General features: G+C 40.4%; 1 protein-coding gene across 1 annotated transcript; it reads right to left on the bottom strand.

Moving 5' to 3' along the window:
• Nucleotides 1-2,660: 2,660 nt before the first annotated feature.
• On the bottom strand, nt 2,661-15,081 carry FBXO47 (F-box protein 47). Its single transcript, XM_030023291.1, has 11 exons — nt 15,000-15,081; nt 11,646-11,852; nt 11,055-11,225; nt 8,198-8,274; nt 7,567-7,644; nt 6,337-6,445; nt 5,695-5,871; nt 4,980-5,126; nt 4,230-4,372; nt 3,657-3,816; nt 2,661-2,950 (listed from the first exon to the last, which is right to left on the bottom strand). The coding sequence occupies exons 2-11, from the start codon at nt 11,824-11,826 to the stop codon at nt 2,838-2,840; spliced, it is 1,356 nt and encodes a 451-aa protein (XP_029879151.1). The 5' UTR covers nt 11,827-11,852; nt 15,000-15,081; the 3' UTR covers nt 2,661-2,837.
• Between the last annotated feature and the right edge of the window lie 654 nt (nt 15,082-15,735).

Below are 15,735 nucleotides of genomic sequence, written 5' to 3'. Positions count from 1 at the left end.
GGAATGTCTTCAAGCATAAGTCATGTTCTCAATAACCTCCGCTTCGTGAATCTGTATCTGATGTCAACATCTGCAGTGATTAAGAGAGAGTAAGTAACAAGGAATGCATGGAATGGAAACTCAGCTGAGTGTGAAACCAGGAACAATAATTTTCTCTTACTCCAAACACTCCTCTCCCCTCGGAAGGCCTTACAAACCCACCAGCTATGCGTAACAATCCTTTCCTCCATGCCCCAAATCAGCCAGCTCCGCACTGGAAGGTGAAGCGACCCAGCCCAAAAGCTGGGGACTGCAAAGGGATTGAAACCGCCAGGCAGAAGAGGTGTTTGCAGACAGACAAACGGCCACAGCGGACAGGGACAGCTCTTTAGCAGAGGGGATATGGTGCTCTGCAGCTCAGATTGCAGTCAGGATGCAGCCCTGCTCTGAAAAGGGCTACACTGGCACAAGGGGAATTTTGCTTCTCATCCTGGGAGGGTTCTACCGACTGCCCACAGCAGCAGTTAAAATTTGGCAGCAGAAAAAAAAGCACCATTTTCTTAAGTATCACTGTCCCAGCTCCTCTGGTGCATGGTGCTGCCCGGGGGCTCCCCACCTGGACACCATTAGCCCAGTGGTGTTTAATTACGAGAGCCGATCAGAGGGTGATATTGGAAAAGGAGGCTGCAAGGCTGGTGTCATTTTCCAGTTGAAACAAAACTGGTTTGGGAAGCACCGCTTCGGTGGGTTTGAGCTTTGATCCTTTGGGGACGAAGGTCCTCGTCTGGTGGAAATGCTGGCGTACGTCTGAACGCTGCAAAAACTAATGCCAAACACTTGCTGAGCTATTGTGTATGTAAGAGAGTGGTTAATGATAATTAATAATGCCATCAATATTTCACAACTGGCAGCCGCATAAAACTTGCATTCCTGGAGGATCTGCTGTGAGAGCGAGCTAGTGCTGGCAGAGCTGACATTTCATCTTTGTTGGCTGCTGCCAGTGAATCAAAGAACTTACTTTTCCTGTATCGCTGCGCTCGCATAATGGCATCCCTTGTGATGGGCTGTAATTTATTGCCGCTGTGTCCTCGGTCCCGGGAGATGAGACAGGCACTGGCAGAGAAGCTCCGCCAGCCCTGTGGCGCTTTGTGTCGCAGCACGGCGACGCAGCGTTACACACCAGAAATACAATGGAGCGAGAAGACGCGGTGGTTCAAGAGTCCACTCCATAATTCTGGATTTCATCTATTGAGATTATTTATTGGTAGCGATCCCTGCGTATAAAGGGAGGGACAGCTAACGATCCGGGCTGTAGCATTCCGCGTCGGCAGCTTCTTGGCTGCATTGCCCTGTCACTGTACGCACTGCAAGTCTGTTTCCTGCTTGTATTTTGAGTTCATTAGTGATCAGTTTGGAGGCATTCAGTTTACTGACTAGATGCCAGACAGGGCGCGTTGCATTTTGCTTACTTCAGAAATAATACGTAGTTGCAGCACAATTGTAGTATTGCAGTGTGCTCTTTAATATAACCTTCAAACAGTGAGAAAAAAAGGGATGTTAGAAGCAATTGCTAGCAGACACTCCTCTCAGGGAAGGTTTCACCTCTGCCATCTACCGGCACACTGCAAAGATCCTCAGCAAATTTATATCCCATATCCACTCCTTAATCCTGTCTGTAATTGTATATTCAACAAATGTTGCAAGATTTTTTAACATCCAAACTTCCAAGCAAGTCATCACAGAGCTGTTGTCAGCTCATTACTGATGAAATCAAGTGGGGGCAGCTGAGATAAATTGGTACCACTTTAGCTGTTTCCAGCAGTTGAAGACTGGCTTTCGAAGCTAAACATGGGGCCCTGCAGCTAAAGTCTGGTCCTGAAGGAACACTAAAACATTTGGCAAGGGATTCAGTTGGAGAAGGTGGCTATTTAATAATATGAAGAAAGCAGCCGTGTTGTAAACAACACACAGTAAAGTAAGTGCTTTTTATTATGTGTTACATATTTTTGTTTTGAAGGCAATATAGAAGAAAATCAAAACCTTTTATAAGTAGCAAACATTTATATACTTTAATGAAACAGTGATCTTAGCCTATGTGCATTTAATGTGTGTCTTCAACTTAGCTAAGTCCTATGAAGGCAAATACACTTTAACAGTTCAGTTTTTACACTAGGCAGGGAGAGGGATTTGGAGTTTCTTCTGCTTTATGGTTAAAAGGCACCTGTAGTTTGAGGGGATAAAATTGCCTCGCTTGATCAAAGCGGTTAAATTGCTTTCAGGAATCACCTCTTTCTGCTAAAACTGAATGTGCAATCTATGGAGCACTTCTGTCACAGAATGTAAGAGTTAGTGAGAGAGACCCTGGCAAACTGGAAAAATGTAGCTGTGCTTCTCTAATTATGTCTGTCTCTTTCTCCTCCGATTCCCAAGAGAAAACAAAATTAAAAGATCAAAATGTTTTTGGTTCTGAACTAAGATAACATTCTCCAATTTGTGTATGCACATCAAATATGAAAACCATGTCATTTTTATTGTGTATGCAAACATACACAGTGGGAAAAGAATGCGGTTCATGTTCCCAAACGGAGGCCCCCAGCCTGCTTCCTCAGTGTGTCTTAACACAGCCTCAGAGGAGCAGAATGCACAGAACTCCACTGCAAATGCTTAGAGGTCCCCAGTCGTTCCATGAGCTCATTCAGCTGGTCTGACGTGTATGTCACTAGCTTCTCCTGCTGCCACTCCAGCTCTTACTGGAATGGAAATTTAAGAAATAATTGGATGCTGCTTTGCAAATTTAAAAAAAAAAAAAAAAAAAGAATCCAGCAGGAGTAGAGCAAGAGTTGGTAAAATTCAGAGCATCAAATGGTGTTGCTCCTCATGGTCAGGTACAGGATTTCTTTATGGAAGTTTGCTTGTGCATTTACGAGGTGAAACAAATTCAAAAAGCTGCTGTCCTCTTCATCACGATCCCCTACCAAGCCAAAGAAAAACATTTTAAAATGATTAGTGAAACTAAATTACTTCTTTGAAGATAAATCTTATTCATTCAGTTTTTCAGCAGAGGCTGAATCAGCAGCCTCCACTTAGATTTATGAGGCATCAGCTACTGCACCTGATGGCAGGACAGCTGTGAAATAACACAGGAGACTCTCTCCAAAATTCCTTTGCCAGCTTGTCCAGAGACGGACAAGAACAATTGTGCGTTAAGACAAAAATCTGTCCTAACTGAGCAGGCCGTTCATCTTTACAGCTTGCCGTCATAATCAGTCTCAAGGCCTTATCAAGGCTGACAAGCTGTGGACAGGGAGCAACTGCAGCTTGTTGAGTTGAACAGGCTGGCTGGCAGCTGCTCAGAGCCTGTGCTTAGACACAGCCCAAAAGGACCTCAGGCCCAATGCTCTGGTGCGACCTATTTTAAAAGACCGTTGGTTTCACCATCCATGGCACTAGGAATCTCTTGGACAAGAGAGCCGAGTTAAAATAAATGTCTCTCCCAATTAAGACACTTGATTGTTTATTTTATGTTATCAAAAAACTTCAGGCACTCCAGTATTGTTCTGCCTGGTGAGGGAGGGAAGGAGGACAGGCTGCGATGCCACGCTGTGTTGCTGAATGCCTCGGTCAGTGCTAGCTCCTGATTCAAGAGCTCGTCCTGGCTCACCGAGCCACGGGCTTACCGGACAGTACTGCCTGTAGCATGTCCATGATCATGTGAGCGAAGGCATTCTCCACACACTGCAGAAAGTTGTTTCTCTCCCCTGGAGTGCTGAAAACTTTGCAGACCTTCTGCATCATTTTTACTGCCCAGTCCATGCAGTACAGGTCCTTCTCACAGACCTGACATACACAGGAAATATTAGAAACACACCTTTTATGATGAGTACAATGCTATAAAAGGCAAGATTAAATCTTAGAATTAACTATTGATTCTAATGAATGACTGAATCGGTTGCAGCCATGGCCTGGAAAATTAGGGTTTGTTATGAGGACATAGAGGTTGTTCTTCTTGTTGGCTTGCTAACAGAGGAACTTCTCAACCTTTTGCTAGTGGTACTTCTCCTCAAGGACAGGCTTGCTTGCTTGCAGAGATGTGCTGGACAGGGACCAGAGGGTGGAAGAGTACCATGCCTCTGGCTGGACTTACTCCTGGTTTGTAGGAGTAGATGGGGAAACAGCTTTCAAGTCTGAGAAAGCAAATCTGGGGGTAAAGAGATGAAAGGCCCAAGCCTGCTCTGTTCAGTAGTACTCACCAAAGCCAGGAAGACTGTGAATCTGGCTAACTCGACAGCTCTCCCATTCACAGCTTTACTGGCCATGAAAGTGAAGCAAATGCTGTTTCCACTCAGAATCAGAAGGCGAGCATTGTTCTCCATGAGCCACTCCCGGGGAACAACTTAGTAATAAAATAGAGAGTATTTTAGTGATCTTTGAACAAAAAGAAAGGAGTGCAACAATAACTATTCTTGAATTTAGGAATTGTTGGCTTTGATAGCTAACCAGAATTTGTGAGGGGATACCCTCTGGAATACAATTGCACCAATGAAGTCATATAAGCAATTCTTACTGGCAGTACAGTTAGAGCTCTTCACGATAGCTTCTGTGATATAATCTCACCCAAAACTAACTTTCAGTATAGCCATTAACATTGTTCAGTAGAATTTTGGCTTGAGCAAACACTGTGTTTTCAGCTTACACAGCTTGGACAACGTTTCCTTAATAATGGCTAGACAAGACTTGAATTTTAAAGGTCTGCATGGATTCTTAAAATATTTCACAATGGGGAAAGACAGCTTGAATTTGTAAGCAGTGCTGGGTTTCTCTCATCCTCAGCTACTGCCAGGCTTCCAAGTGTAATGACTTTTCCAGTTACGCCACAGCTACTGCGAGGAATATTGCAGTCAGTTTCCCAAGGCACCTGTGTGTCTGAAACACACTTATTACCAAATTTGGAGGACATGAGCATATAATCCTACAGATTAATGATAAAGGCAAAAACACACCTGACAGCTCATCCACAAGACTGATAACATCATCTGCTGTCCATTCTCTAGCTTCTGTATCATACAGCAGTTTAATTGCATCTGCTAGACCTTTCAGACTGGTCTCATCTGTTGGTCCTTCTATCATTTTCTGCCAAACCACATGTCCTGAGCAATATATTAATCACAACTGCTATTAAGTGACAAAGTAATTTTTTTTTTAAACAAGGAAGGTGCTAAACTGGGCCTTACAGCAAAGTTGGAGGAGGGGAATTCAGGTAACACAACCGAGTCTTTGTGACAGTGAGATTTTTTTTTTTGTCCATCTGTTATTTTAGTAGGGACAGTGGTAGTTGCAGCATGAATCAAAGGGCGATTTAAAGAAACCCGGGTCTAATAATTAAGGGAGAGAGCATGCTTTTCTTCAGGGAAACACATGCTGCTTTGAGGTGCATTCAAGATAAGCCTACCCTAAGCAAGGGAGAATAGAGGAACAGAGGTGCAATTTCTTCATTTGAATTGTAACCTTTTTATATATATATATATATATATATATATATATATGGATATGGATACATATGTTAGTGAGGTCTGGTTAAGCAGAATGGGTTTTTTTGCTAGGCAATATGATTACATTTTATTTGTATAAAGCTCAGCTTTCAGAAATGCTGCATCCTGCAAGGAAATCTTATTCTCAGGGAACAAACTTTGAAAATTAACCCCCCAGACTACTCGCCATCAAGAGAGGACACTGGCCCAAAGATGATATACAGCAGGCGAGCTTGATTGACCATGGGCCATGGCTTTAAAATACGAGTCAACCAAAATGCAGAATCACTTCGATGAATCCAGTGGTTCAACAAGACGCTACGACAGTATAACCTTATCCGCAGCTCTAACTTTCGGGCACTTCCTGGGGTAAAAGAATGTAGATATTATAAATCCGTCAAGCCTCATGCAATACAGATGATCACTTTTTTTTTTTTTTTTTAATAGAAAGAGAAAGAAGGATTTTCTTAACGCTGCCCAAGAACATCTAGGGGGATTTAATTAAATTCTCAGCTGTTACCTCCCGAGTCTGGCTCTTTTGGATATGTTGCACTAATTCAGGCCATAGAATCTATGGTGAAGAAAAAATAGCTGTATTCATCTATATGAAGGCCAAGTATTTGCTTTAGAATGCCCACTTTCTGCATAATATTGGAGCTAACAGAACGTACATGAGAGTCAGGAAAGGATTGGTGCTACAAGGCTTAGCTGAGCTAAAACATTCTCAATTCTAGACACATTTTGTTTGCAGTAATCAAGATCCATTTTCTGACTTCTCCATGATAGCGCATTTTGATTTTGTAGGACTTTTGTCTGCTTTGATGATTACCCGGTTTGCTGCTGACAACTGTCTGTACTTTACGGGGTAAATTGCTCAGCTCACAGAGGAAGTTAAAAACTCGGTGACACTCTAGTTCATCCCAGCCTGCTGTTAGGATCTGAAGATTACAAAAGAAAGGGGGTAAAAATGAACAGATTGAGCCATAGATTTAGATCACAGTGCCATTTCTCATATTAGATAAATATAATCTGTCCTGCAATTCATCAGAAAAACAGAGAGGGAAGGTGTCATACCTGGAGTGTGGTGTCTGCACAGCATCTCCCTGATGAGTGTAGGGAAACCATTATCTGTACATTATGGCAGAGGTTGTACTTAAGCTTAATGCGGCCCAGAATCAAAAGCTGCTAATGATGTTCCACATTCAGGGCCAAGATCTTATTTTTGTACCTTATGCAGGAAAGTACACGAAGGTATTTGCTACAAAGACAATTGTCCCAGCTCAAATAATTTTCTGTGATTAAGAGTTACAGGTAGATAATCACATTTTTTGTATTATCAAATACTTTAATGCTGCATATGTATACAACACCTGTATGCACAAGTTTCTAAGACTTAAATGCATTTAAAATGTGCTCAAAATGCCTGTTCTTCTAAGAGAGAATTTGTTTCTGTATTTTTCTAATCAAAGTTACTCTCCAGTAAAGCCTCCATTATGGCAATTCTAACACTTCATAATCAAACATCTCAAGTAGTGTTAAAAAGGTCCTACCCTTAGTGTTTTACTGCATATTTGCAATCACAGTAGTCATTACAGTAAATAAACAGTGGATTGCTGAACTAATTCATTTGACACTGATTTTTTTTTTTTAATTAATTTTAAGCTACCACAAGGTAACAAAAATATTCTGGCATATGATGTGTATAGCCATTTACTTTTAAACTAAACCACCTCTGCTCTTGGTTTGTGAATTCGATGCTGTGTAATAAAATGCTCCCCTTCTCCCATGTCTTCTTAGAAAATAAATCGCTAATCAAAATCCAGGCTGGTTGGTAGTGAAATCCAGACCAAGGAATTCTCAAGAGTCAAATCAGCAACTTTAACAACCAGAAAGGAAATTCAGAGAACTGTGTGAATAAATACCTTCCCCCCTACACCCCAAGGCTCAAAACTATCTTATACTTCTAAATATCTTGCAAAAACACAGATTAATTTAGAAAACTACCTTAATTTTCTTTTATATTTGTGATACTTGCCTTCTCTCCATAAAGATACTGTACCTGTAAAAATACCCCATAGCACTGTAATCCTAAACAATGCAAAGGACTTGGACAACCATTAAGTTTAAAACAGGAAACCTGCAAGTGCAAAACACTAGTAATTTATCTTAACTGACCATAAACTAATTCCCGTGATTGAAAATTCTCTGTACTACTTGTGTACATCCATACTGATTAGAGAGATTCAGAAGAATTCCCTTCTCTTACTGTACAAGGAAACAAGTTATAGTACCAATGTTATAGCTTAGCATTACGTTCCAAACTGTGGTCAAATGGGTGTGCAAAAGGTCTCTAAGAAGAGCAACCCTGTTTTCAGGAGAGTAAAATTTCTATTAAGAGCTGTGCTCTTCCACTGCAAAATTTCTAGTGGTCCACAAACAAGAAAAGTTGAAAACCACTGATCTTGGAATATGAAATCTCAGTAGGACAGCCTTGTGTTCAATATGCTGGTTTAGGCTTTTCTATTGTTATTAAAAGGAAACCGATTTCAAATCAATAAATTACACAGTAGTAATAAACTCCAGCAAAGGGACAATAAAAGGCATAATTCAACTAGAAATTGCCTTATAGAAATGGTATTGTAAGTGCAAGGGGACAATTCGAAACACTAGTGAAAGGAACAGGAACTTACTTCTGAGAGAATCTTGTGTATATACTTTAGCCTGTCTTTTGTAGGCAATAGAAGTGTGCATCTTTTAAGCAACAATCCTGTGAACAAAACGAATACATACACGACTATGAGTGTACATACATGGCACATACATTACTGAATTAGCTTAAGCATTCACATCATATGCATGCACACACCAGTGAAAAACGGCTGCTGCTGCAAGGTGAAGAGAGCAGCAAATAGTAGTCTGTGCTTTGGAGAAGGGGTGTATGCTTTTGTAGCAGGGACATCTTTTACTAAAGACATGTTGTCAGGCAGTATGTAGGCTTCCTATGCCATAACTTGTTTATTGTGTTGTTTTAAAGTCCCTGTTAGTCACAGTTGGAGCCCTATTAACATTACTATATTGGTTTTAGAATTACAGCTGTTAAAAATATTGGAAATAAATGTTACTTGTTGCACCTCTTTTAACTGCACCCTGGGGAACACTGGTTTTCCCCTTACATCATGGAAAGCCGAGCTTCCAAAATTTTTTCAAGATAGCCGCATGCTCTAAAAAGAAAATATTCTAAACTGCGTTAATGTAAAACATAGCTAAGAGGTAAAATTATTTTCCTATACAGGACTGAAATGGTATGTGTTTAGGATGTCAAAGTCTGGAGTTCATTATAGTGTGGAACAGCTGTTTGTTAAGCAGCATTTTTTTTCTCCACTACTGATACAAAATGGGTTAACAACTTGGTCTTCAAAAACATGTACCAGAATAAAATATGTATCTCGTTTGTTAATTAGTCAAGAAATCCACAGAAAAGTATGTACTTTTCTGGAGGAAAAAAAAAGGAACCTTTTTTCCTGATTTGTCAGTCTCTGCAAAAATACATTAACTTCATGCATTTACTGTAGTTCTAAATTGACTCTTTCCATATTTAGAAGTGTGTTAGCATTCCTACGTGACAGACATAATTTATTCATCAACCTTGGACATGGTCCAAAGCTCAGTCAAGTCAATTTTCTATTGACTAGGTTAGACTTTGGAGAGAACTCCCTGAAGAATTGTTGAAACTGTTCAGACTGTGTAGCTGCAAATCAGAATACAGCCATCAGTGTGGGGAAAAATTATGTTGAGTAAAAAGGGTTGAGCAAAAAGTACTGCTCCCGGTTTTGTATGGCAAAATCCCCCCTGTGTGGAAGGACAGTGCCACGACCATTTATAGCTTGAGTCCATTTTAAACTGTGCCATTACAAGTACTGGAAGATTTTACCATGGACTTGAGTGGAGCCAGACCCCTCTGAGTTCAAGTGAGATTTATGTAATATGTAGACCCTGTTCAGGCTCTCTGAACAGGAATGAATTTTTCCCATTGAGTCTAGTCTTTCTTGCTGTAAAGTAAATATTGATTTTGCAACTGACCTTTTAACAAAAACGTTCTCTTGAGCCTTCCACTGATGACACAGATATTGCCAATGATCTTCATATTTTGAATATGTCATGTTTTTACTACTAGGCCTACTATAGCAATGGGTTCACACCTACCTTTAAATAACAAGTTGCCATTTTGTATGTTGTTACTACAAAGCCCAAATTAATTTTTTTTTTTTTTTAAAAGAATTGTAGGGTTTCAGGCTTAGTTTTAAAAATAAAATGCTACAATTATTTTAAGATACCTCACAACCTACACAGATTGCTTACAATAGGAGATCTTTGGTCTAAATGACTTTAACAGTGTTCCTTTACCTTGTGTATGTTTTTATGTAATGTCTTAAGTTCAAACCATACTTATAATTCTGCATCTAACCATGACATCATTTTATTTCTCTGTCAAATAATGCTTTTTTTTATCAGATGGGTAATAGTAAACAGATATGGATCAAATTATGTTTAATTTAATTTGCTTTTCTGACAGAACGCTTTAGAATGAATTAGAATCAATGTGTTTTAAAAATTAGCAGAAAAGTTAAAAAGCAAACAATTTTGAATTTGAGGCTGTACAGCACTCCTCATTACCACTGAACCCATGTTATTTTGATCTAGATTTCTATTACACTATGCTAAAAGTGGTCTGAGCAGCTGAAAGAAAGAACAAGTGAATCTTTTCACCCAGAAGAGGTTTGGTTAGCATACAATATACCATGACAGCAAAAAGTGCAGGCATTTTCACATTGCCCTTAAGCTAAGAGCGAGAGGAAGGCGTGTTCTTCGTGCCCATCTCGGTCACAAAGCTGCCAAGGAGAATGCTAGTCACTGACAACTGTGATAACATTTTTGTGACAAGCCTACTTCTTTTCTAAGAAGTGGAATGTGATCTGCAATACATCTCAAGTAGACTATGGAGCAGTCTTTCTGATGGCAACTGTTGTTGGTCACTTTAGAATTAGGCTGGGTTTAAGCACTGCGGCTACATTTCCCAGACTGAGGAATGTGAGCTACTCCAAAGTGATACATGAAGGCAGTCTGAACAGCCAAATTCCTTCAGCTAGTGTGGGGCCTGGGCGTCTTGGTTTCTGTTGCAGTTTCCAGTGGTGGTGTCCAAACAAACTAAATTTGGAAACACCTACTACTGAGAACTGATCCTCTGCCCAGCCTCTGCTTGCCATTTAATAGGGAAAAATAAACATAGAGGAGGCAGAACATACATTATTTTTTCCATAACTATGAGGTTTTGGAATCATTTCAGGTAACTCCTCCCACCTCCCCCCGCCAGTTAATGGTATTTGAGTGGGCTATTTGGCATGGGGAGGAACTTCACTTTCTGAGGGAGCTGCACAAATGATTTGGGCCATACCCTCAGCATTTTACCGATCGATGCATATAACAGAAGAAACCTTTTAACTGAGCTTAGTTCTCCTCTAATTGTTACCATTTGCATTAAAGGATCACCTAGAGATTTGTAGTGCTCTAAAATATAGGATCCTTCTCTCTTGCCAGGTAGCTCAAGGTTATGGAAGTCTTGCAATAAGAGCCTTCGGTTTCCTGATGGGGTTGAGATGTAATTAACAAGGCGGTTGCTGATGGTTTTCGACACCATGCTCAGCATGCTGATATCCTTCACTGAAAAAGCAAAACCCAGTATACTTGTAAATCTTTACTGCAAGAAAAGTGCTGATCACTAGTCAATAACTTTATCTTACTTCAAAAATAGGCCAAGAAATAAGATTTACAAATAAAACAAAATTTAATTACTGTTTATCTCCTTTGCCAACAAACTGTAGTAATTAGAAATTAAGAGATCTAAGGAATACTTTTCACACATAATAGGCAGAAACCACTTCAAATAGTTTGTAATTATCATTTAAATTTTGGTCATTTGGTTCTTCATACATAAAAGCTGAAAATTCAGAGAATAAGTCACATAAATTATTTCAACTAGCTAAAAGCTAAAACATTTTAAATAAAGTTTTTTTCTAAATGGAAAACTTTTATGGTAATTTTCATATATCGGAAGTAATACCTTTCTTATCAGATTCTCACCTGAAAGATAATTCAATACCATTTGAAAGATCTCTAATGGAAGGGTTTGAAAATACCCAAGTGTTGACAGAGATTGGGAATCTGTGTCCAAGGTGTTGCAGCGCTGTCTGGAGCGACGGTTACGGCATCTGTATTTCTGGTTTGGAATCGAGGTGTAGCTGGTCCCTGGAGTGGATGTCATTGTTCTGTTAGTCCCATAAATTTAACCTGGGGAGAAAATATGAAAATCCTATTTTCAGTGGAGGAAAATACTATACCCAAAACTAGGCTAAGAGGAAATCACTTCATTGTAGACACAGTGCTGGAGTGTGAAAATCTTGTCATATGCGTAGGATAAATTTTTGTTTGAATTTAGTGCAATGACATGCAATTTATTAAATAATTTTCTAATTCCATGTCTTGGAGAATGCAGTATTCAGCTGACCTTAGAGGAGGAAAAGATAAAAGCACTGGGGGACACCACATGAGTGGGACATCAGAAAGTTAAGAAAATAGTTCTAAAAGGAAACTCTTGAGGAAGTATATACGATGGTACAAGCTACAGTAATTAACAACATTCTTTTACCTTGTTACACTAATTATTCAACAGAGTATGAAAAAGTTATAGGGATGTTATTGAAATGGTTGTCACGTTACTTGATTGTTTTAGAGTGATAACTACTTATACGCATGCTTGTGTATGACCAAAAAAAAGATTAAAAGTAACAAAGTGATGCTTCAAACCATTTTTCCCTGCAGCATTTAAGTTGATACATGGCTTAATTTTATATAATGACTATATGTGTGGTATAAAAATAAATGATACAGTATTACTGTGTGAAAAAAATTCAGTGACCCAGGCTTTCCCAAAATCATGAGGGACTGAAAAGTAAGGAGCTTTAAAAGATCAATAAATATGTTATTTTGATTTGCCTTCTGGTTTCTGAGTCTCTAGAATAGGTATACTTCACATTGTCGGGCAACAATGACAGTTAGTGACTCACTATGTCTTAAAATTATTTTTTTTTAACTGAGATTTTTCACATTATTTCTTGATTCCAGCAGCTGAGGCTTCAGGGAAATTGCCAAGGAGAATGAGTGCTGCAGTATAATTACAAGAGCTGGCAGCACTGGTAGTAATATAACTGGAACCCATCCAAGCTGCAGTGCAACATCCCAGTTACCATCAGTGGGAAATACACTCAGAGAATAGAACTCATTGTTTCAAAGATTAAAAATTTACAAAAATTACAGAAAACAAGTTCCAAACATCCTTCATATTTATTACAAAAGCACGCAAGCCAGACCTCTCTAATATGCCACTGAGCAGAATTACCACATCCACAATGGAAGCACTGTTTGTACTGACAACTGAAAGAATATGGGGCATTTCATTAACAGTGTTACAAATGGGTTTGGCTGACTTGTGCTGTGTGCTGGATAGAGTTTGCATTGTACATTTAAGGAAGTTATACTTCACTGGAAGCATTTTTAATTTAGGTGTGGTATAATTCTAGCTAGCTAAAGAAGCTTATAGTTTAAACTTTCACAGGGCTCATGAGCAAACGTAACTGCTGCTAAAATTAGTGTCATTAGGCTTTTACGCTGCTCAGGCAAGAGACAGAAAATTGATGTAACACCTTTAAGAACAATCAAGAAACCACCTATAAATAAACATATGGTTATATGAAAAAATGTTTATCTTCTAGAAGCAAAGAAAGCAAGGTCTGAAGTCTGGAAATTTTATACACACAACTGTGGATTCAAGACAATGTAAATTCCTTGTGTACAATGTAGAAAGCAGCTCCACTCCTGTTTATAAACAGGGCGCCACTAAACTTTGTTCAAAACATGCTAAATCTGATACATATTTCTGCTTCATACCTTAGAAATAAAGTTGCAATGCTACGATACTTTCTTTTCCTCCCCTGCTCCCCTTACTGTCTTTAGCAGGACTGTACTGTAAGGATTTATGGCATCTTTAAGTGTTTTTTGGAAATCTTACCTTGGGTCTGCAATTGTGTTATAGGGAAGAAAAAAATACTTGGCCACAGGGGAGGTTTTCAGAAGTACTCAGCCAATTTCAGTCTGTTTCTGTTCAATCCGATTGAAGTCGAATTCACTACCACAATGTTAATTTAGAGCAGAGCTAGATAAAACTAATGTAAATAAAAATGTGTACAAGCAGCCAGTTTCAAAGCCAAAGCTTAGAGACTTTACTGAATGCTCCCATTTCCTTCCTCTTTGACTTAACGTGTTTTTTATTTTTTAGGGAGTTCAGCCAGAGCAGGGCAATGGTCTGTGCATCTCCATCTGCTGCTGGGATACCACTTGTTTAGAGAACTGCTTAATCCAGACTGGAAAATTGAAAGGTAAATGTTAAATATTTAACAAGCCAAACTCATAATATTAGCCAAGAAGGGTCATCTTATTTGTTGCTATAAGCTAATTTGTTTACAAGGCAGAAAACATCAAGTTTCAATCCGCTCTAGAATGTTTCTTTCCCTTAAGCAGTCGCTAAACTCCTGCTAATGGTTGCACTTTTGTCCTGATATTTCTCGGAGCCCTGCGTTAGCATTTGGCAAACGTTTATTGCAAAAGGTTGTTTACTTTGGAGATTGGTTTGGAACATTTCTGTTTCCCTGCCTCTTCACAAAGAGCATAAAATGAACTGCTTCAAATATTAACTCGACAGGTTCCCCCCCCCCCCCAATTTTCTCTTTTTTCTTGTCAGCGCAAATAAAAACGTACGAGTTCAAGTGAGGGATGACAAACCTTAGAGCACCGAGCGTAGCCATGGATTTATTAGTACTCATTACCCCCTGGCCTACACTGACAGTTTACAAAAACCATATTTTTATTTATGCTAGAGGTTCTACATCAGATTGGTTGTGCAAACCAGTCCCATAAGCATCTAAATCGGTGAATAACCATGAGTAGAAAGCAAATCTCAGGGAATCCTGATCCCACTGCTGATGGCGACAGGGATTTTTTTGTTGTTGTGAGGAGGGGCTGGTTCAGGCTCATCCCTTCAGGGTCCAGTCAGAGGGGAAATGCCAGCACCTGCTTTTTTTTCCTCAGCCCAGGCTGGGTTTGCTTGTCAGACTGCAGTATTTGAGGGAGTGGGTTATATTTGGCCTTTTACCTGTGCTTTTGGTTCGGATTTAGCCAGGCTGTGACAGACCTTTAGGCCAAACAACTGGCTAGGCCGTGTTCTCCTCCACCCTCCGCAGCCCCTCTCCCCTGCAGCCCGCCAAAATTGGGGCTAGGGGACTGAAAACGGGGACCTGTGCCCCCAAACCTGCACACAGGTAATAGAGAAGGTCTCGCGGTCGATGCCTACTTACGGGCAACACTTTATGGGCTCTGTTTTACCTCAGAGAAATTCCCTCCCTACAAACAATCCCCGGCTGGGGTGCCTGCCAGGCTGCCTCTGAGGGGAGCAGCAGAGGAATGGGGGGGGGGGGGGGGGGTGAGCACACCCCTCTGCCTCTGGTGAGAACCATACCCCATATCCCTGGGGAGGGGAGAAAAATACATTTTAAAAATTGTTATTATTTGAAATTTATTTTTTTAAAGCGTGATTTCAGTCAAACGTCACTACTTACTGGGGTTAAAAGGGGGGCCTGGGCATGGTAATGTAGACAGGTGCACACAGGCAGGCACGCCTGTGTTTGTGTATTTTACTCAAGAGCAGGAATGTTTGCAAACACGGAAAAAAACCAGTTCAGTTTCAGGGCGGTGGTTGTCGTGGGGGCTGATGGCGGTCACGTACGTGTTGGGAGGGAAGAAATTACTACAGGCAACAGGAGTGTTTTATTCCGGTAGTGTTTCATTAGTATTATTAATAATTCCGCCCCCCCCCGTGAGTTTTGTGCTAATTTGTTTGTAATAATTATTTTCCCGCCTTTTCGCCCGCTGACCCTTTCAGCGCGGGGCGGGGGGGAGAGCGGGAAGGGCGGGCCTCGCGCACGGCTTTCCCGCCCTCTTGTCCCCGCCCTCCTTTTGAATATTTAATCACACCCCCCTCCCCGTAACGCCCACCGGCGCGGAAAGCGCCCCCCCCCGGTCACGAGCGCGGCGTGGCCCCGCCCCCTCATGAATAATTAAC

Source organism: Aquila chrysaetos, chromosome 8, assembly GCF_900496995.4.
Source record: "Aquila chrysaetos chrysaetos chromosome 8, bAquChr1.4, whole genome shotgun sequence".
Classification (NCBI taxonomy): domain Eukaryota; kingdom Metazoa; phylum Chordata; class Aves; order Accipitriformes; family Accipitridae; genus Aquila; species Aquila chrysaetos.
This window is presented reverse-complemented; position numbering and strand designations above follow the sequence as displayed.